Below are 23560 nucleotides of genomic sequence, written 5' to 3'. Positions count from 1 at the left end.
AGGGAAAGCAGCCTGATTATAAGCCCTTTGTGGGCAAGAATTATTTTATAATTTTTTACTTCCCCCGTGCTTAGCATATGGAAATATGTGTTCTTGGTTGCTAGACACAGTGATGAACAAGACACATGAAGTCCCAGTGCCCGTGGAGCTGTCTGATAGCTGGGAAGCAGGGCAGACAACAACTAAACAAATACATACACAAGATGTCAGCTGGTGCAAGTGCTATGAAGAAAGTCAAAGAAGGGGAAGAAGACCAAGAGTGACAGAGCTGCCCGTTTAGACACGGGGGTCGGGTAAGACTGTCTGCGGAGATAATGTCTGAGCAGACACCTGACTGGAACAGAGAGCAAACTGGGGTTCTATCTGGGGATGGGCACGCCAGGCGGAGGGAACAGCCAGTGCGAAGGTCCTGGGGTGGGAGGAGGCAGGTCCGTACACGTTCCCACTGCAAACAGACATACTGCTCAGGCCCTTCATACTTGCCAGCTTCAACTAGTTAATGAGCAATAAGTATAGTGGCAGATTAAATGGCGTTTATACTTCTCAGGGACGTACTGTTATTTTGACGTGTTAAAATAATAGATTCTAGCTAAAAATAATGACTCTGGTAATGACAATGACTAAAATGATTTGTAAGGCTTCAAAAGCATATGAGTTTCGTTGACAAGTAAACACAAAACAAAAAATACAGCTTTCAACTATGAAACACAACACTGGTGGTCTGGGTTCAGCAAAACAACACTGTTTCTCCTATTGATGTTTTAAAATTTAAATTTCATTTTTACTAGTTGTATAAGTTTTGTTTGTATTTAACATGCAAATTTGATATATATGAGCTCTGAGCATAAAGAACTTACATTTAGTGTTCTATTTGTGTTTTACCTTTAGTGTATTTAAGAAGAAGCATTATTATAAGAAACGACTATCAAAGCAAGATCTGTAAAAACCATGTTCTCTTAAAGTGGCTCCCAGACGACTGCAGTTCGACATCCGTGCTTTATTTTATCTCCAAGACCTTCACAACCTCTTTCCCTTGCCTTTTCATTTTCTGCGATTTCCTTCTGCAAACCTTTGTAACACTTCACAATTCACAATCTCCCATCTTTGCTGCTTTTATAATGAAGAATTTAGTTGAGGATTAGAATCCATTTTACTCTTAAGGCTTGCTTGCTTTATTTTTCTATTTCAGAGTAAAAATTATACCTACTTCCCTTTTTTTTTTTTTTCGCGGTACGCGGGCCTCTCACTGCTGTGGCCTCTCCCGTTGCGGAGCACCGGCTCCGGACGCGCAGGCTCAGCGGCCATGGCTCACGGGCCCAGCCGCTCCGCGGCATGTGGGATCCTCCCACACTGGGGCACGAACCCGTGTCCCCTGCATCGGCAGGCGGACTCTCAACCACTGCGCCACCAGGGAAGCCCCCTACTTCCCATTTTAAGAGGCAATACTTCTAATCATTACAACCTGGAGGGGCCAAAAAAACATGTACGATTTCCCCCTTCATTGTAAACCCAAACATTTACACTTCTGGTCAGCACCTCTGCTGGAAGATAATAACCAGGAAGGACCACGCTAGGCATGTCTGCACTGGCACAGCCATGCTCAGACTCTTCCCGAGTCCTGGATGTTTCCTTTCCTCTCATTTGCAATGCCTGTTATGTCACTGCCTGGTGAGGCTCTCCCCAGTAACGACCCTCAGGGAGGTTACAATCCGACCTGAGCTCCCGAAGTACTCTCTTCGTAGCACTAACGCAGCATTTCCTACACACAGAACGTAGTGCAGGCATCTGTGTTCACTGGCTGGCACTCACCTTCAGGCCGGGACTGTGCTACTCACTTCCCTGCCCCTAGAGCCTGGGAGGGGACCTGACGGCTCAGGAGTTGAGCCAGTTTTTGCTGAATTCTATTGAAATCCAAATGACATACCGGATAGGGAACTTCCTTGACCTGTTCTCTGGTTTCCCGGAAAGCAAACTGCACTAACAACCCCACGGCAGCAGGAAGCTCCCCTTCGATGTTGAGCTTGGAGCCAGGTCTGCTCGCATGGGCCGACTGGAACAGCTGACGAGGGGTCTGGCCGTAGGTTTTTATCATGGTTTCCAGTGCTCGTCTCTGAACTGGATCTTCAACTGCAGAGACATCCATTCCAAAATATGTCTGAAGAATAAAAGAAAACGAGAGGTATGTAAAAAGCAAGACTTGGCGATAACACTGAAGGGGAAAACAACAACTTGTTTTATTCTCTAGGCAATGGTTTACTCTTCTCTGTTTCAAATGAAAAGGATTTTAAAATGTTTTTGAACAGGTTAACAATCATTAATAATCAGAATAGGAATTGAGATCAGAATAGGAATGATCAATGCTTCTGAATGGGTGAATGAAAATAATGCACCTTGACTGGTGCTAATTAGGTATGTTTATAAAATTAATTTTAATTTAAGAGAATAACATATAAGACTTCATTTATCTGCACAGCAAAGGAATCCATCAACAAAATGAAAAGACAACCTACTGAATGAGAGAAATTGCTTGCAAATCATATATCTGATAAAGGGTTAGTATCCAAAATCTATAAAGAACTTACACAACTCAGTAGCAAACCCATCTAATTAAAAAGGGGCTGCACTGTTGGTGGGAATGTAAATAGATACAGCCACTATGGAGAACAGTATGCAGGCTCCTTAAAAACTAAAATAGAGCTACCATACGACCCAGCAACCCCACTCCTGGGCACATACCCTGAGAAAACCATAATTCAAAAAGAGTCATGTACCACCGTGTTCATTGCAGCACTATTTACCATAGCCAGGACATGGAAGCAACCTAAGTGTCCATCGACAGACGAATGGATAAAGAAGATGTGGCACATATATACAATGGAATATTACTCAGCCATAAAAAGAAACGAAATTGAGTTATTTGTAGTGAGGTGGATGGACCTACAGACTGTCATACAGAGTGAAGTAAGTCAGAAAGAGAACAAATACCGTATGCTAACACATACATATGGAATCTAAAAAAAAAAAATGGTTCTGAAGCACCTAGGGGCAGAACAGGAGTAAAGACGCAGATGTAGAGAATGGACTTGAGGACACGGGGAGGGGGAAGGGTAAGCTGGGACGAAGTGAGAGAGCAGCACTGACATATATACACTACCAAATGTAAAATAGCTAGTGAGAAGCGGCTGCATAGCACAGGGAGATCAGCTCGGTGCTTTGTGACCACATAGAGAGGTGGGATAGGGAGGGTGGGAGGGAGACGCAAGAGGGAGGGGATATGGGGATATATGTATACGTATAGCTGATTCACTTTGTTACACGGCAGCAACTAACACAACAGTGTAGGGCAATTATACTCCAATAAAGATGTTAAAAAAAATGGGAAAAATTATGGAACTTTTCTGCAAAGGAATATTATAAATAAATAAAGGAATAAATTAGAAAGAAAATGGCGGGGGGCGGGCAGAGGACCTGAATAGACATTCTTCCAAAAAAGACATACAGACGGCCAACAGGTATATGAAAAGATGCTCAGCATCACTAATCATCAGGAAAATGCAAGTAAAACCACAATGAAATATCATCTCACACCTGTGAGAATGGCTAGTATCAAAAAGACAAGAGATAACAACCGTTGGCGAGGATGTAGAGAAAAGGAAGCCCCTCTGCACTGTTGGTGGGAATGTAAATTGGTGCAGCCACTGTGGAGAACAGTATGCAGGTGCCTCAGAAAACTAAAAATAGAGCTACCATATGATCCAGCATTTCCACTTCTGGGTATTTTGAAAACACTAATTTGAAAAGATACATGCACCCCTATGTTCATTACAGCCTTATTTATAATAGCCAGGACATGGAAGCACCCGAAGCATGCACCAATGGAATGGATGGAGACCATGTGGTAAATACATGCAATGGAATTATTACTCAGCCATAAGAAAGAATGAAATCTTGTCACAACACAGGTGGACCTTGAAGGTATGATGCTAAGTGAAACAAGTCAGAGAGAGAGACAAATACCATACAAATAAGTATGATCTCATTTATATGTGGAATCTAAACAAACAAAAGACCAAGCTCATCAGATTGGTGGTTGCCACACGTGGGGTGTGGGCAAACGGGTGAAGGGAGCCAAAGGTACAAACTTCCAGCTATAAAGCAAGTAAGTCCTGGGATGTAACGTACAGCATGGTGACTGCAGTTAATAACATTGTACTGCAGATCTGAAAGTTCCTAAGAAAATAAATCTTAAAAGTCTTCATCCCAAGAAAAAAAATTCTTGTAACTACGTATGGGGTGGGTGTTAACTAGACTTACTGCGGTGATCATTTTGCAAATGATCGAAATCAGTATGCTGTATACTGGAAACTAATATAATGTATGTCAATTATACCTCAAATTAAAAAAAAAGAAAAACTAAATGAGGTTTTTCTTTGGTCTTGTCTTTCAGTGAGAGTTGATGAAAAATAATCAGGTTTTTCAATTCAGTTGACCCAAAATAGCTTCTCCAAGTAGGTTAGTAGGTGGCTCTATTTTTTCTGTGGCTGCCTGTCAGATATTGGTCAGAAAACTAGAGTCAGGGAATTGGTCAAAATCATTTCAAGTGGTCAACAAAATCAAAAGAGACAAGAGAATGCAGCTATATGGCAACACGAAGACTGAAGAAAACTAGGGGAACCTGCCCCACCTCAATTTCTCAATTCCTAAAAATGAGAACTAGAAGTTCAAAACCATCTGTGTCTGCCTGAAATTACATGATATCCAAATGCCCTTTTGTCCTTTGATGGGAATATGCTCAAAGAAAGAGTCTGATTCCTCTCAAAACACAATGGCTGGTGTCACAGGGTGACTTTGTGTCGCTACCCCATCTTGAAGATGTCTAAGAATATCAACTATTGAGATATATTTTCTTACATACAGAGACATTAGTAAGGAACCTAGATTTTTGTAGGTCTATATCTCTTCTCCTGTCTGGGCTGAAGAATCAGGATTCTAAACACCAGCATCACTGAAACCCAAGCAAAGTCTTTGTGCTTTCCATCCTGTAAGCTCAAGAGCAACTCATCCATGCTTTATTTATCCTTGGAGAGGAATAATTGAATTCTGATTCCCTCTCTCTGTGTTTGCTGTGCAGGTTTCCACATACATTGCTGAACCTGACTAGAACCTGGCAGTGAGAAGGCTGTAATGTGATGTATATCCTTCCAGCCTCCCTCAGCCAACCAGGCAAAGCTGTCAACGGAGGAAGCGGGACAGCTTCACCTCCCCGGCAAGGGGCAGAAGACTGGATGAGAAACAAAGTCAAGGTATTCCATCTTCAACCAAAACACTGCAGAGAGGTTGGCACACTTAATGTTGCACGCGACTGGTGTCCTCCATGCTGTCACCTTTCTTAGGACGTGAAGCTAGAGAGAAAGGGGGTTAGGGCAATAATCAGTCTAGAAAAGGAGTAAAAATTCAGGATCTGTCACTGTCCTTTTCTTTCCCACCTAGTATTTATTTATATATATATATATATATATATATATAGACTTCATGTGTAATACTAAATTATTGAAAAAGTCATTTGTCCAAAGTGATACATAGGAAAAGGTATATAAAAATGAAATTGTGATAGAATGTTAGTAGGTAGCTTAAGAGACTATTATTTAGGTTCTAATGAAAACTGTAAGTGGATCTGAAAGAGCAGCAGTGAAAATTGCAAGCTTTTTAACATGAAAGGTGTTGTTACACTTTTCTTCTTAGTGTTAGAGTCAGATGGAGGGTGATGTGCACTTACTTTATTATTTTTAAAGCTAGCAGTCAGTAGCTGGGTATAGATCTGTCATGCTTGTGCATCTCGCTTGTGTAATTTAGCTTTTAGCATTGAATCAGTCAGCAAATTTCAGTTTTATATCTGCATAGAACATCTCTATAAATACCAAGAAAAAGTTTCAAAGATTCTTCAGAAGTTAATCTTCAACATCCACTCCCCTTGCCACCACCCTCACACGACCACAAGGGCTCAAATACCTGTTATAAACGCTTATCTAAGCAGGCTCATTCCTAATGGTTGCTTGATTTAATATACTCGAAAATTCAAATGAAGAATGGAATAATCCAGTATCCAGGACTCTTAAAATTTACTTTAAATTAGTATCTTTACGTTCTGTGGTATCAGTTTCTAGTGAACCCCATATATTGGTGAATGATGAATTAAGATCAAAAGGCATTTTTACATTCCTCTTAAAATATTTTTTCTATTTTTTTAAAATTAATGAATGAATTAATTTATTTTTGGCTGCGTTGGGTCTTCGTTGCTGTGCGCGGGCTTTCTCTAGTTGTGGCGAGCGGGGGCTACTCTTTGTTGCGGTGCGCGTCCTTCTCATTGCGATGGCTTCTCTTGTTGCGGAGCACGGGCCCTAGACGCACGGGCTTCAGCAGTTGTGCCACGCGGGCTCAGTAGTTGTGGCTCATGGGCTCAGTAGTTGTGGTACATGGGCTTAGCTGCTCCACGGCATGTGGGATCTTCCTGGACCAGGGCTCGAACCCGTGTCCCCTACAATGGCAGGCGGATTCTTAACCACTGTGCCACCAGGGAAGCCCCTACATTCCTTTTTACAAAGTTAACATTTATTTGCACTTAACTGGATGGCAGACATTACCCCGTATGCATTTTCTTATTTATGAGGCTGGTATTATTGTTCACATTTTACAAATTTGTACATTAAGGTACAGAGAAGTTAAGGTCACACTGCAGGTCACACAGTAAGTGGTAGAGTCACAGAGTGAGGATTTGAACTCAATTGTGGATTTAGAGACTATGTGCTTAATTGCGACACTTGGTTTTGTCCCATGAATTGAGTTTTATGAAATTTCTAGAACAGGACTTCCCTGGTGGTCCAGTGGTTAAGACTCCACGCTTCTACTGCAGGGCGCACGGGTTAGATCCCTGGTCAGGGAACTAAGATCCCACATGCCGCGTGGCGCAGCAAAATAAATAAATAAATTGTATTTAAATTTTCTAGAACAATGGTATAAACTCCATCCTTTTTAAAGCTCTAAAGTCTCAAAGAATTAATGAAAAAAATCTAGTAAGATGAGAATTAAATGGTATATTTCAGCATGCAGATACTTTTAATGTGAATTTTATATGAGAACAAGTGAAAATTTGTCCCAGTATTATAGGCACAGAGTATATTGAGGTTAATGTCCAAATTCTTAATTGCTTTTAAAGTTACATTTTGCATCAAATATGAACAAAGTTCAAAAATTACACCTCAGTCTTTAAAACTTACAAAAATTTTATATACATTTTTATAGAGGTATATTTTACTTACAATAAAACAATACAGATTTTTATAGTACCATCCCATGCAACCATCACGCAAATCAAGGTATAGAGCATTTCCATCACCCCAGAAAGTTCCCTGGTACACCTGTGGCAGTCACTACTCTACTCCCCAGAGGCAATTAGATTGGAAATTATCTTAAAGAAATAAAGAACCATCTTTAAGATAAATTCCCCATGATTTCTACCACTAAGAGATTAATGTTCCTTGTTCTTGAATTTCATGTAAACGGAGTGGATTCATACAGAGTGTACTCTTATGTAAGGCTTCTTTCATTCAGTGTAAAATGTTTTGGAGATTCATCCATGCTGTCACAGACATCTGAAATCCATTCCTCTTCACTGTTGAGTAGTATTCCACCTACCCAATATCTGGAATTGTTAGTCTTTTTACTTTCAGTCATTCTCAAGGATATAAAGTGGTAACTCATCGTGGCTTTAATTTGCATTTCCCTGATGACAAAAGATGCCAGCACCTTTATCATTTGCTTACTGGCCATTCACATATGTTCCCTCCCTATGTGAATCTTATTCACCTTCGTATCCCTAGAGCCTAGCAAAATAAATGTTTCCTGAATAGACTTTTTTTAAAAAAAGGTAGACTATCTAACAACATTAAAAAACATATGTTGAGGTGTAACAATTCTGCTTCTAGGAATTTATCTTGAAGAAGTAAAGAAGTACGTAAAGAAATAATCTGAGGAATATTAATTTTAATAGCAAATGCATACTAACTAAATATCCAACAATAGGGGACTGGTTAAATAAATTATTGGATAGCCATACTTTGGAATAAATAGTATTAATATTATATAAATGGAGTGATACATATGTATAGATAAAAGTCTAGAAGGTGGTTTGATATTTATCTTTGGATGATGATATCAAAGTTGATTTTAAAATTTCTTCCTTTTGCAGTCTGTGTCTTATACATTTTTCTAACAAGGCACAAATATTGCTCGTGCAATAAGGAAAAATGAGGCCATTTAAAAATAGAACATGTATTGATATACAGGACAGTATGCAGAAAAGAGTTACGTGGCAGGCCTGAACTGCTCTCCTTGGGATGGCATGCCTGCAAATGTGGTCCTTGGCTGGTGTCTGGGAACATGGATTTCAAGAGAGTTCCCACCTTCTCCACCTGATAAGAGTGGCTCACTGCACCCAAACTGTACAAACAGTGTGGTGTATACTCAATACCGGTCTCCTTCTGGACGCCTGGAATGTCAGGACTTGTGAGAGAGAGGGTGCCTACATGACCAGTCCTCAATAAAAACGCTGGCACTGCATCCATCATGAGCTTCCCTGGTAGAAAACATCACACATGCTGTCACAATTTGTTTCTGGAGGAAGTGAGTGAGTTCCTTGTGATTCACTGGGAGAAGTCTCTTGGAAGCTTGTGCCTGGTTTCCTCCAGCTTTGCCCGGTGCATCTTTTCCTTTTGCTGATTTTGCTTTGTACCCTTCACTGTAATAAACCTTAGCTGTAATTACAACTATACGCTGAGTTGTTAAGTCCTCATCCAACCTGGGGGTGGTCTTGGGGAACCCCTGACAGATAGTATCTTAGTTATTCTTAAAGAGGTAAGATATAAAACCTGAAAAATCTTGGGCAAGTTTAGTGTCTTTGTCAATTCTCTTCGATAACTTGGGTATTGTAAAGAAACAGTCTAACCTTCTACCTTATATAAATGCAGAGTTTTAAAAGAGTCACTTACAGCAGGATGAAAAACATTGATGGCTTGGACAGAGGCCTTCCCTTTTTGCTTATACCCGAATACCAAGTCGATCCACTGACAGATGTTCTGGGACACGTAGTCAGACTCTAGAGCCTGTCTATGGATGAGGATAAAAAGACGAGGATCGTTACGTGCCCAAGGCGGGAGGTTGACGTGATTAACCCGTTCACCATTCTGGCGTACACCAAAATCGAAACCTAAAAGAGAAGAGTAATATCAATGTTTATCTCCCCCAGAGCATGCTTCCTTTGGCCCACTGAGCAGATCGTAAGAGTTCACAGAAACAGCTATTGTGTGCTATAACCTGGAGAAGGAGCAGCGAGAAGATAGTAACACCGTTGCTCACCTGCTGACTTACCCCTCACAGAGCTACATGGATTAACGCTATCTATCCTAACTGAATCTGAGATCTTTCAACTTTACCCTTCCACCGCTTTATATCATATTGAAAAACAAGCAGAAAATCATTGCCCACTAATTCCAATATTCCAGTTATCAAATCTTCAAATGCATCAAGTAAGAAAATATCTCAATTGTAAACCTGATTAAAATAAAGTGAAGGCTTTTGTATAAGCATTTCTGAATGATTGGTGTTAACATATAATAAATTCAAGACTACTTATATGTAGTAAGTATTAGCATTCTGTAGTTTAAAAACTTAACGAATACAAAGTATACACATTCCTAGAATGAACTGTCTTAGTCTATTAATTTTATGGTAAATCTATAGGTCTGTTCTGATTTCATTTCCACTAAGCATTCCTGTGGACAACAAAATTATACTAACACACTGAGCAAGAGGGTTCTTCCGCGATGTAAATAAGGTATTATCTAATTGCCTCATTAGTCTGCTAGTGTAAACAAAAATCTCAGAAGTGTTTCTTTAAAAAATTGTCCTAAAGGAAATGCTACCTTTGAACAGAACTTTTTTTTGTGCTACCTTTTTTTTTTTTTAATGGACAGAAAATCCGAACACCATAGCAGAATCCAAATTTAAAAAGACCTCTTAAAAGCTAATTATGCTCCATGTAACATTAAGTTGCTGTCTGCCTACTTCTGGATCTTGTGAAAACAGTTGGAAGGATCTTCACTAATTTTGGAAGTACTCTGAAATGACATGATATAAAATATAAACTAAGGGCTTATATAAAATTAATACGGGGTGGGGGTGAGGGTCACCTCAATAATCCCAGCAGTCATCCAACAGACAGCTGCAGGGTGACAGCGTTAGGATGTACTGGCTGAGCACCTCCATACTCTATGCAGCGGCTTCAGGGGAAGCAGCAGAGACTTACTGATTGATCAATGGTGATGAGGCATCTAAGGGCTGAGCTAGGAGGGGTTGAGCCACAGGGGGTCTCTGTGAACTCAAATCATTCCCAACTTTTTGGTGCTCTGGGGACACATCACAGAGGTAGACACTGTTCACCCAGAGCAGATGCCTGGAGGTACAGTGAGAGGCCTATAGAAATGCTCATAGGAAATAGCAGGATGTATGCTATAGCAAGTTATCGTTTCCAAAAATGGCTGTAACAACACCTGCTGTTGTGCATGCTTTTCTAGAATCTTGCTGCTCCCCTATCAAATGGCAAAGTCTATGCTCCTTCCTTTTGAATGTGGGCGGGCACTTGTGACTACCTCACAAACAGAATGCAGTGTAAGTGCCACCGTGTGGCTTCCAAGGCTAGGCTGGAAAAGGCCATGCAGCTTCTGCTCATCTCTCTAGGGACACTTGCCTTTGGAACCCTGAGTTGCCAAGTAGGGTGTCCGAGGCCGCCATGCTGTGAGGAAGTCCACACTAGTGCACGTGGAGAAACGACATGGAAAACCATGGACACTACCTGAAGAGAGAGATGCCCACCAGCCCCGTGCTGCTCTGTTCCCCTGGATGTTCCAGCTCCAGCCAATCTGAATGCACAAGAGACCCTGAGCCAAAACCACAAAAACCACTTGGCTGAGCTGTTCCTGAATTTCTGACCTGCAAGAACTGTGATGGATAATACATTCAATGTTGTTTTGAGTCACTAAGTATTGGGGTTATTCACTATGCAGCCATAGATAACAGGAACATACATATAAGAAACCACAGAGGAATGTGGTTTTTGGACAGAGAAATGAGTCCCTGATTGAAAGCCACAAGGCAGGTACCCCCAGCTGCAGGTGCTGATATTTCACTGAGGCATTTCTCACTTGGGCAACACTATGAAGCTTGCTCCAGGTAATTAGCAGCACGGATTTATTAATGATTCTCTAAATAAGTCCAGAGAGGCCAGTTAATATAGGAAAAAATTCTGAAGTCATTTGTCCAACATTAACCTCTCTAAAGATATAATTCTCAATTTCATGTATTTCCTAAAGGTCACATAAAAATATGAAATTAAGTAATGTAGGAAAACAACCCAAAGATACCCTGTAAAGGATTAACTGATCTTACATTAAAGAACAGGTAAGATTACCAAGATAGTCAGTCACTGGCATCACAGAAAATCAGATTTTATCTTCTAGTGTTCCTTTTCATTATTAGATAACTCTAGTTAGAGTGTTTTATTTCTAACTTGGTCATTCCTTATAAAATCATTGAGATTTTGGTTAATTCACATTGTTCTTTATAAATTCATGACTTTTTTTATAATCATCATATTATAACTTTTGTAATCAGAGAAAATAATAAAGCAAGTTCTGTAACAGAATTAAAATACATGTTTACAAATACTTTTAATAGTTAAAAGTTACAGTTTTCCAGATATACCTAGTCCTATAAAATATTTAACATCCTCAAGCTCACTTGGAGATAACATTATATACTTAATAAGTAAAGGTATTTCTCTTATTTGGGGACTCAAATTTTAGGACTTACAAAAGGTATTTTTATTTTTGGAAAATTATAAAGTAAGTACAAACACTCAGAAATTTAAATTAGAAACGGTTTACTGTTATACCTTCACGGTTAACTAAGAATTCTGGAAGATAGAAAAACTCTGGGATAAGTTCTTTCACATCAGTCATGGACTCAAAAGAGGAGAGACGCCAGGTTGTGTTTGTAGAATGAAAAGTTCTGTCTGGGATGTCAAAACTCTGATCTGAAAAAATACAAATAACACACTTAAGACACAAAGACTTGATTCCATTTGAAACTTGTTACAATTAATTCACTTTTACTATTTCAAAAAGATTAAAATGATGTTCACTTTGTCCATAGTTTAAAAGAGATTATTCGTGTCCTTGAAAATAAATATTTCTCTACATAATTTGCAACTGCATTATGTTATTTTTAATCAGTATTATGCTTTCATAGTACATATAACTAGATAAATGTATATCACTTATTTGTTTAATTGATTACTGTCTGCCCAAGTAGAATGAAAGTTCCGTAAAAGTAGAGACCTGGGATATCAACCATACCGAGCACATTCTAGGAACTGGATAATCATTTATTTACTGAATGAAAGAATAAGGAAGGAAAATTAAAGTTCAAATAGGTAAAATAAGTTTTTTCCCCCATCAAGAAGCAAGATTATTTCTTTACCTCTTTTCTTCCCTCTTTTCTTTTTTTTGGGGTGGGGGGGCATTACTTTTTAGATGTTCTAACTCTAACCTAAAAAATTAAGTAAAATTTCCTATGAATGAAAATAAAACTAAGAATACTTACTCCTTTGTTAAGTTTTTCTGGTGAACACTATTAATAATCGAGAACTGAGTTTTGACCCTGTCTTTTCTGTCAACAGCTATCAGACTTTCTATCCTAGAATATGAAATGATATCTGAAGACCAGCCCTTAAAAACAGCAGCAGCATGGATGCTTCTTCAGAACCATGCTGTACCATCCAAAACTCCTCTCAACTTGCTGAAATTTGAACACATCTTTTTATCTGGAGACTGTTAGAGACTAATTTCAGCATCAAGCAAGGCACAATTTTTTAAAAATACGCTACATCTTCCGCAAGCCTGACCTGCTTTGCCGAGCAACATTTTCTATTACTACTTTCTCATCTATTCTGTTGAGTCAGCATTGGCTGGGCACTAAATAAAATCTGGGGAGAAATTAGGTTTATAAATATTTCTTTTTTTCTCAGAAAGTAGGCAGGGCCACTTAAAGAAATATTTACTCACTCAGGAGAAAAAGTTATTAATCTAAATGGAATCCAGAAAAATTAAAGGCAGTTCTGTGAAGCTAGATGGAATCACAGTATCCAGAGTAGAGACTACAGAACTGTGGAACAGGAGAAGCACACTGAGGTTTCTGTTGGGATTTTTAAATTCTCTGCAGCTTCTTGATAAAAAAAAAAGTAATACTACATTTTCTATAATTTAGAACATGTATGAACTCAACTGGTAGTTGTTAACCTAGCACTTTTGTCCCCCAGGGGACACTTGGCAATGCCTAGAGACATTTTTGGTTCTCACGGCTGGGTGGGAGGGGATGCCACTAGCATCTAGTACGTAGGGGCCAGGGATACTGCTAAATGTCCTACAATGCACAGGACAGTCGCCATAACAAAGAATTATGTAGCTCAAAATGACTACAGTGCCAAGGTGAGAAACCCTGGACTAAATGAGAAGTCTAGAAATAAAGTAAAAAGCCATCACACATCATTTTAAATTAATCAGAAGAAACTGAATGGGGACTTAGGTTGTCCCTGTTTTCTTTCTTTTTTTTTAAATCATTCTTAAATACACAATGAGGAAAACCTAGCATAATAGTTGATTGGGAGTTTTACTGGGATATTACTATATCCTTGGGCTACGTGAAAAGAAACGGAGGGCAGTAACAGTTCTGTTATACACTGCAGTCATCCCAAACCACATCTGAAATATTCCTTTTTACTCTGACTGCCACTTTTTATTCAGAGCATTCACAAATCAGAACATGTCCAGAAAGATGAGCAGAGCAGTGACAGGTTTGGAAACCAGAGCAAACACGGCTTAAATATGAGTTTTTAAACGCTTTACTAAGTACAGAACTGTCTTATTTATTTTTGTATTCCTTGCAGCAGCTGGGATAAGGCCTTGCATATAGGAAGCTCTCAACTGGATGTCAAATTAACTAAGGATAATTAGCCTGGGAATAAACAAGAGTGAGAGGAGAAGGGGGACAGGGCAGTAATGTTCAAATATTTGAACAGCTGTCATACCGAACGTTTGTTTTGTGTACAGACAGAGGGACAAATATAAGAAAGCCCCTTTTATAGACCAAGTAGTCTACAGTCTATAAAATTCATTCCTCCAAGAGGTTGCATGTGAGTATAAATATATACAGAAGTTCAAGAAGGGTTGAGTAAATGAACGGATGATTCCATAAATGATTCTGGGCACCAGGAGGAACAACCACAGGACTAGTACCATGGTCCTCACTGGAAACTGATAGGTGAGTGTGTCCCTGTTTGCACACAAAGCAGTAACTTCATCTCTATCTAAGTCAGCTTCAGGCCTGAGGGCTGCCACTGAAAATGCCGAGGTAGAAGATTAACTAGACAGTTACTATAGTGAAGGTGGCAGTGTGGCTCTCCTATAACCACTTACAACTCACTCAGTTGTCAGAACAACTGACAATAACATATTCCCCTTTAGGGGCCAAAGATAACTTAGGTGATCTCAAATAATTATTAAGTTGAACATTATAAAAAAGTGAATTGCATACACTTTAAAAGGGTAAAAAGGGTAAATTTAATGCTATGTGAATGACATTAATTTTTAAATAGTGAATTGCACTTTTATAAACTTAGACATGTTCAATTTGAAGCTAAAATGTAAGACATTAACAAGCTCATGTGGCTTACTGCTGTTTTTTTTTTTAACATCTTTATTGGAGTATAATTGCTTTACAATGTTGTGTTCGTTTCTGCTGTATAACCAAGTGAAGCTATATATATGCATATATCCCCATATCCCCTCCCTCTTGCATCTCCCTCCCACCCTCCCTATCCCATCCCTCTAGGTGGTTGCAAAGCACCGAGCGGATCTCCCTGTGCGATGCAGCTGCTTCCCACTAGCTATCTATTTTACATTTGGTAGTGTATATATGTCCACGCCACTCTCTCACTTCGTCCCGGCTTACCCTTCCCCCTCCCCGTGTCCTCAAGTCCATTCTCTACATCTGTGTCTTTACTCCTGTCCTACCCCTAGGTGCTTCAGAACCTTTTTTTTTTTTTTTCGATTCCATATATATGTGTTAGCATACGGTATTTATTTTTCTTTTTCGAACTTCCTTCACTCTGTATGACAGTCTCTAGGTCCATCCACCTCACTACAAATAACTCTATTTCGTTTCTTTTTATGACTGAGTAATATTCCATTGTATATATGTGCCACATCTTCTTTATCCATTCACCTGTCAATGCACATTTAGGTGGCTTCCATGTCCTGGCTATTGTAAATAGTGCTGCAGTGAACATGGTGGTACATGACTCTTTCTGAATTATGGTTTTCTCAGGGTATATGCCCAGTAGTGGGATTGCTGGGTCATATGGTAGCTCTACTGTAAGTTTTTTAAGGAACCTCTATACTGTTCTCCATAGTGGCTGTATCAATTTACATTCCCACCAACAGTGCAAGAGGGTTCCCTTTTCTCCACACCCTCTCCAGCATTTATTGTTTGCAGATTTTTTGACGATGGCCATTCTGACTGGTGTGAGGTGACACCTCGTTGTAGTTCTGATTTGCATTTCTCAATGATTAGTGATGTTGAGCATTCTTTCATGTGTTTGTTGGCAATCTGTATATCTTCTTTGGAGAAATGTCTATTTAGGTCTTCTGCCCATTTTTGGATTGGGTTGTTTTTTTGATATTGAGCTGCATGAGCTGCTTGTAAATTTTGGAGATTAATCCTTTGTCCGTTGATTCATTTGAAAATATTTTCTCCCATTCTGTGGGTTGTCTTTTTGTCTTGTTTATGGTTCCTTTGCTGTGCAAAAGCTTTTAACTTTCATTAGGTCCCATTTGTTTATTTTGTTCCCATTTCTCTAGGAGGTGGGTCAAAAAGGATCTTGCTGTGATTTATGTCATAGAGTGTTCTGCCTATGTTTTCCTCTAAGAGTTTTATAGTGTCTGGCCTTACATTTAGGTCTTTAATCCATTTTGAGTTTATTTTTGTTTATGGTGTTAGGAAGTGTTCTAATTTCATTCTTTTACATGTAGCTGTCCAGATTTCCCAGCACCACTTATTGAAGAGACTGTCTTTTCTCCACTGTAGACTCTTGCCTCCTTTATCAAAGATAAGGTGACCATATCTGTGTGGGTTTATCTCTGGGCTTTCTATCCTGTTCCATTGATCTATATTTCTGTTTTTGTGCCAGTACCATGCTGTCTTGATGACTGTAGCTTTGTAGTATAGTCTGAAGTCCGGGAGCCTAATTCCTCCAGCTCCATTTTTCTTTCTCAAGATTGCTTTGGCTATTCAGGGTCTTTTGTGTCTCCTTACAAATTGTGCAATTTTTTTGTTCTAGTTCTGTGAAAAATGTCATTGGTAGTTTGATAGGGATTGCACACTGAATCTGTAGATTACTTTGGGTAGTATAGTCATTTTCACAATGTTGATTATTCCAATCCAAGAACATGGAATTTCTCTGCATCTGTTTGTATCATCTTTAATTTCTTTCATCAGTGTCTTACAGTTTTCTGCATACAGGTCTATTGTCTTCTTAGGTAGGTTTCTTCCTAGGTATTTTATTCTTTTTGTTGCAATGGTAAATGGGAGTGTTTCCTTAATTGCTCTTTCAGATTTTTCATCATTAGTGTATAGGAATGCAATACATTTCTGTGCATTAATTTTGTATCCTGCTACTTTACTAAATTCATTGACTAGCTCTAGTAGTTTTCTGGTAGCATCTTTAGGATTCTCTATGTATAGTATCAGGTCATCTGCAAATAGTGACAGTTTTACCTCTTCTTTTCCGATTTGGATTCCTTTTATTTCTTTTTCTTCTCTGACTGATGTGGCTAAAACTTCCAAAACTATGTTGAATAATAGCAGTGAGAGTGGGCAACCTTTTCTTGTTCCTGATTTTAGAGGAAATGATTTCAGTCTTTCACCATTGAGAATGATGTTGGCTGTGGGTTTGTCATAAATGGCCTTTATTATGTTGAGGTAGGTTCCCTCGATGCCTACTTTCTGGAGGGTTTTTATCATAAGTGGGTGTTGAATTTTGTCGAAAGCTTTGTCTGCATCTATTGAGATGACCATATGGTTTTTCTCCTTCAATTTGTTAATATGGTTTATCACATTGATTGATTTGCGTATACTGAAGAATTCTTGCATTCCTGGGATAAACCCCACTTGATCATGGTGTATGATCCTTTTCATGCGCTGTTGGATTCTGTTTGCTAGTATTTTGTTGAGGATTTTTGCATCTCTGTTCATCAGTGATATTGGCCTGTAGTTTTCTTTCTTTGTGACATCTTTGTCTGGTTTTGGTATCAGGGTGATGGTGGCCTTGTAGAATGAGATTGGGAGTGTTCCTCCCTCTGCTATATTTTGGAAGAGTTTGAGAAGGATAGGTGTTAGCTTTTCTCTAAATGTTTGATAGAATTCGCCTGTGAAGTCATCTGGTCCTAGGCTTTTGTTTGTTGGAAGATTTTTAGTCACAGTTTCAATTTTAGTGCTTGTGATTGGTCTGTTTATACTTTATTTCTTCCTGGTTCAGTCTCGGAACGTTGTTCTTTTCTAAGAATTTGTCCATTTCTTCCAGGTTGTCCATTTTATTGGCATAGAGTTGCTTGTAGTAATCTCTCATGATCCTTTGTACTTCTGCAGTGTCAGTTGTTACTTCTCCTTTTTCATTTCTAATTTGGTTTATTTGAGTCTTCTCCCTTTTTTTCTTGATGAGTCTGGCTAATGGTTATCAATTTTGTTTATCTTCTCAAAGAACCAGCTTTTAGTTTTATTGAACTTTGCTACTGTTTCCTTCAGTTCTTTTTCATGTATTTTTGATCTCATCTTTGATTTCTTTCCTTCTGATAACTTTGGGTGGTTTTTTTTGTTATTCTTTCTCTAATTGCTTTAGATGTAAGGTTAGGTTGTGAATTTGAGATTTTTCTTGTTTCTTGAGGTAGTATTGTATTACTATAACCTGCCCTCTTAGAACTGCTTTTACTGCATCCCAGAGGTTTTGGGTCGTCGTGTTTTCATTGTCATTTGCTTCTAGGTATTTTTTGATTTCTTCAGCGATCTCTTGGTTATTTAGTAGCGTATTGTTTAGTCTCCATGTGTTTGTATTTTTTACAGTTTTTTTCCTGTAATTGATATCCAGTCTCATAGCGTTGTGGTAGGAAGAGATACTTGATATGATTTCAATTTTCTGAAATCTACCAAGGCTTGATTTGTGACCCAAGATATGGTCTATCCTGGAGAATATTCCATGAGCACTTGAGAAGAAAGTGTATTCTGTTGTTTTTGGATGGAATGTCCTATAAATATCAATTAAGTCATTCTTGTTTAATGTACCATTTAAAGCTTGTGTTTCCTTATTTATTTTCATTTTGGATGATCTGTCCACTGGTGAAAGTGTGGTGTCAAAGTCCCCTACTATGATTGTGTTACTGTCGATTTCCCCTTTTATGGCTGTTAGCATTTGCCTTATGCATTGAGGTGCTCCTATGTTGGGTGTATAAATAGTTACAATTGTTATATCTTCTTCTTGGATTAATCCCTTGTTCATTATGTAGTGTCCTTCTTTGTCTCTTGTAACAGTCTTTATTTTAAAGTCTATTTTGTCTGATATGAGACTTGCTACTCCAGCTTTGTTTTGATTTCCATTTGCATGGAATATCTTTTTCCATCCCCTCACTTTCAGTCTGTATGTCTCCCTAGGTCTGAAATGGGTCTCTTGTAGACAGCATATATACAGGTGTTGTTTTTGTATCCATTCAGCTAGTCTATGTCTTTTGGTTGGAGCTTTAATCCATTTACATTTAAGGTAGTTATTGACATGTATGCTCCATTTTCTTAATTGTTTTGGGTTTGTTTTTGTAGGTCTTTTCCTTCTCTTGTGTTTCCTGCCTAGATAAGTCCCTTTAGCATTTGTTGTAAAGCTGGTTTGGTGGTGCTGAATTCTCTTAACTTTTATTGTCTGTAAAGGTTTTAATTTCTCCATTAACTCTGAATGAGATCCTTGCTGGGTAGAGTAATCTTGGTTGTAGGTTTTCCCTTTCATAACTTTAAATATGTCCTGCCACTCCCTTCTGGCTTGCAGTTTCTGCTGAAAGATCAGCTGTTAACCTTATGGGGATTCCCTTTGTATGCTATTTGTTGCTTTTCCCTTGCTTCTTTTAATATTTTTTCTTTGTATTTAATTTTTCATAGTTTGATTAATACGTGTCTTGGTGTGTTTCTCCTTGGGTTTATCCTGTATGGTACTCTCTGTGCTTCCTGGACTTGACTATTTCCTTTCCCATGTTAGGGAAGTTTTTGACTATTATCTCGTCAAATATTTTCTCAGACCCTTTCTTTTTCTCTTCTTCTGGGACCCCTATCGTTCGAATGTTGGTGTGTTGAATGTTGTCCCAGAGGTCTCTGAGACTGTCCTCAATTCTTTTCATTCTTTTTTCTTTATTCTGCTCCTGGCAGTCATTTCCACCATTTTATCTTCCAGCTCACTTATCCGTTCTTCTGCCTCAGTTATTCTGCTATTGATTCCTTGTAGAGTTATTTTTAATTTTAGTAATTGTGTTGTTCATCACTGTTTGTTTGCCCTTTAGTTCTTCTAGATCCTTGTTAAATGTTTCTTGTATTTTCTCTATTCTGTTTCTGAGATTTTGGATCATCTTTACTATCATTATTCTGAATTCTTTTTCAGGTAGGTTGCCTATTTTGTCTTCATTTATTTGGTCTTGTAGGTTTTTACCTTGCTCCTTTGTAACACATATTTTTGTTGTTTCTTTCTTTTTCTTTTTTATGATGGATGGTGCTGTATTCCTGTCTTACTGGTTGTTTGGCCTGAGATGTCCGGCACTGGAGTTTGCAGGCCGCTGGATAGAGCTGGGTCTTGGTGATGAGATGAGGACCTCTGGGAGGCCTCACTGTGATTAATATTCCCTGGGGTCTGTTAGTCCAGCGGTTTGGACTCGGAGCTCCTACCACAGGAGCTCGGGCCTGACCTCTGGCCTGGGAACCAAGATCCCGCAAGCTTTGTGGCACGGTAAAAAAAAAGAAAGAAAGAAAGAAAGAAGAAAGAAAGGAAGAAAGAGAGGAAGGAAGGAAGGAAGGAAGGAAGAAAAAAAAGGAGCAGTACAATATCAAAGAATAAAAAACAAATAAAATTAGAAAGATAAAAAATATATTAGGAAAAATAAAACTATAATTGAAACAACTGCAACAAGGCAAAATAAAAACAAAAGAAAAAAAGCGGGGGGGGGGGCTACCCTGGTGGCACAGTGGTTGAGAGTCCGCCTGCCGATGCAGGGGACGCCGGTTCGTGCCCTTGTCCGGGAAGATCCCACATACCGCGGAGCGGGGGGCTCCTGAGCCATGGCCACTGGGCCTGCACGTCCGGAGCCTGTGCTCCGCAACGGGAGAAGCCACAACAGTGAGAGGCCCGCGTACCGCAAAAAAAAAAAAAAAAAAAAAAAAAAAAAGCGGGGGGAATAAGCTAAAAAGAGAGAATGATAACAAAATATAAAGAATAAAATAAAATTAGAAAACTAAAAGATTTATTAGGAAAAATAAAAATACAAAAGAATCAACAACAATTAATCAACAGAACAGAACTCCAATCTAAAAGAGGAAAAAAGAAAAAAAAAAAGCTTTGGCTATAGGGGTGGGGTTTAGGTGGGGGATGGAACTTAGGCAGGGGCAGGCTTTAGGGTGGACCGGGACCTAGGCGGGTGGGGGGGTGACATTTCAGCGTGGGGCAGGGCCTTTGCTTAGGACCTGCATGGAAGGGGAGAGGCAGCACCTCGAAAGGAGGGTCTCTGGAGTGTACAGTTCCGGAGTTTGGAGGCAGGGCCCTGCCTGAGGGTGTGTGGGTGGGGTTTAGGCCCAGCTCGTTGGAGGGGGTTTCAGAGGGGGTTTCTGCGTGTAGAGGTGGGGCCCCGGGTAGGGGGATGGGGCGGGGCTTGGGCTCTGCACGGCAGGAGGGAGGCTCCGAGGGCAGAGGATTAGGCCCTGGAGCCCAACACGTTCCCTGGTGCCTAAGTGGACAGGGAAAGCGCTGGCCCCGTTCCCCTCCATTCCTTTGTGCCCCTCCCCCACCATCTCCCCCAGGGCCTCCCCCGTCACCACTGGACGCCTAACCGTGGGTGGGTCCTGCCGGGTGTAGGAACTCCTTCTCTCCCCCAGCCACCCTTCAGGGATGCCGGTCCTGGAGGTCTGGGCTTTACTTTTGCTCCCACTTCCCCACCTTCCACTCCCTCAGGACCCGCGCAGCTGGAGGGGGCCTCGGTGGGCAGAGGATCAGGTCCGGGGATCTCAGCAGGTTCCTGGGGGCCCAAGTGGGCAGGGGAAACCTGGCCACGCTCCCTTTTGATCCTCTGCCCTCCCAATGGTTCCCCAATTTCCCCCTTCTGGCCTGAAATCCCTTCCCCTCAGGGGCGCCAGTCCCGTCCCGCCTCCACTTCTCCCCCTTCACTCCCCCCATGCCCCGCATCCTACCCGGTCACTGGGGGTTCCTCGCGTCCCCTTAGGTGTCCGCAGTCCCCCACTGGGGCCTGGTAGGTGCCCTAGTTGTGCGGAGACGCGAATTCCGCATCCTCCTAGTACCACTGCTGGTTTCTTGAAGAGAATTTTGTTGTGGGAATATATAGAATTCTTTTTCCTATGGTTTGATTAGTTTCAGTACGTTCTCAGGACGTCAGACAAGTGTTTTATCCCCGATGACCAATCTGACCTTTGAGGTAGTTATGAAACAACCCTTACCTTGATAGGCTAAAAACATCTTTGTGAAAGGAGGCATCCTGACCAGGAAGTGGAGCACGGTGCCGCTGTTGGAGTAGTGGGAACCGTAGTGGTAGGGCTGCACTGGGGGCATCGGGTCGTCTTCCCGGGCTCCTTTGCGGTACTCCTCCTCCAGGTACTGAAGGACACAGGGACCAGAACTCGTGACAGTGAGCTCCAGGCAGAGCTGGAGCTGCCTCACTTGTCTTCTTTCCCATCCTTCTCTGCTGCCCATTAGACGCCATTCTCCATGGCTTGCCCATAGCCCTCCTGAGTGTCCGGGGGTCTGGTGCCCCACTAAGGCCTGACCATGCACTGCGTGCACGTTTACCCTCTCATTTGCTCATAGAGAACCCACCTGTTCTGTACCCCACCTCCCAGCCCTCTGGCTCCCAACTAATACATAAATCTAAACTGATAATAATATCAGTTTAGATAATATATATCTAATATATCTCAACTGATCAAGGGCTCAGTAAATAAGTGCTGCCACTCTCACTAGAGATGTCTGCGTCTTAAGAGGGTTTCAAGCTGTAATGCTACATTCTTTAGAGAAATGCTTCTCTATCAGAGGAACTGCAATAGAAATGTAAAACCTGTATCATATTATTGGAATTCTTTAATATAACATTTTATAGCTGTCTTGCAGTGGAGTTACACAGAAATAACAAAGACAGTGGTGACTTTTCAACTACTCCTGTCTTCCCATCATAAAGTAAGAAGCTCAATCAAATCTTTAACATCTGTCACTATTCTCATCTCCTGTAGCTTCTGTCTCTAATAACAGAGTCAGGTGACAGTGAATTTTCTGGAGTCACTTCTCTTTGATTGCCATAGCACTGCTGCATTTTTAGCTGCAGAAGCATCAGGCAGTGACAGTTGTAAGACGCTTGGATGGACCTTTCTGGAACTTTGACATAAGATAACATGGTGAATATGAGAAAACTGCTTCAGCTGCTCCTATCTTGATACTGTTGTGAAGAATGTAACATATGACTAATGGGATTTTTAAAATCTCCAGCAGGATTCCATTAATATTAATTTCACAGAAATGGGTAATTAATTTCTATTTTTAAACTTTACAATCCAGTATTTTTTGTTAATAAACCTGTACAGAATTTGCTGAGATGAATAATAAGGGACTATAGTACATTATAAATATATTGATATTATTATATATAACACTAGGGGATACAAATAGCAGGTCCCTGGAAATCTTTGTGATTTTTGTAAGGAATATAATTATTTATATATTTGAACATTACAATGGATTATGAGCTTCCAATTTATGTAACAGTAAGTGCATTTCTTTTTCTGGGCAAAATGTTTTCAGAGAATTAAGACAGAGAATAATATTTAAAATCACATAGTGATTTCCAGTTGTCTGTCAATCAAAGCACAAGGAAGTGGAAAACAGAAAAATCAATACTATACGTTTAAAATTAGGTAAAACAGTCTGTAAAACAAAAATCCAGTTTTTACTTATCAAAATACATGAGGAAAAACTAAACCTACCTTGTATGTGTCCACGTAACGATCTTCTTTTTCTTTGTACTGCACGGCTATGGGCTTGGAGAGATTTCTACAAAGGAAGAGATGATGGAAAACATCGAAGTATGCTGATACTGTC

At 39.9% G+C, this 23560-nt stretch overlaps 1 protein-coding gene across 1 annotated transcript in view; it reads right to left on the bottom strand.

Moving 5' to 3' along the window:
* Nucleotides 1-23560, bottom strand: part of LYST (lysosomal trafficking regulator) — a 176714-nt gene that overhangs the window by 22631 nt on the left and 130523 nt on the right. The window contains exons 41-45 of the mRNA XM_060286129.2: nucleotides 23446-23512; nucleotides 21913-22069; nucleotides 12005-12145; nucleotides 9045-9262; nucleotides 1925-2155 (exon numbers count right to left, since the gene is read on the bottom strand). Coding sequence (XP_060142112.1) covers nucleotides 1925-2155; nucleotides 9045-9262; nucleotides 12005-12145; nucleotides 21913-22069; nucleotides 23446-23512 — 814 coding nt within the window. The remainder of the gene's footprint in view (nucleotides 1-1924; nucleotides 2156-9044; nucleotides 9263-12004; nucleotides 12146-21912; nucleotides 22070-23445; nucleotides 23513-23560) is intronic.

This window comes from Globicephala melas, chromosome 16 (genome assembly GCF_963455315.2).
Source record: "Globicephala melas chromosome 16, mGloMel1.2, whole genome shotgun sequence".
NCBI classification, from domain to species: Eukaryota; Metazoa; Chordata; class Mammalia; order Artiodactyla; family Delphinidae; genus Globicephala; species Globicephala melas.
This window is presented reverse-complemented; position numbering and strand designations above follow the sequence as displayed.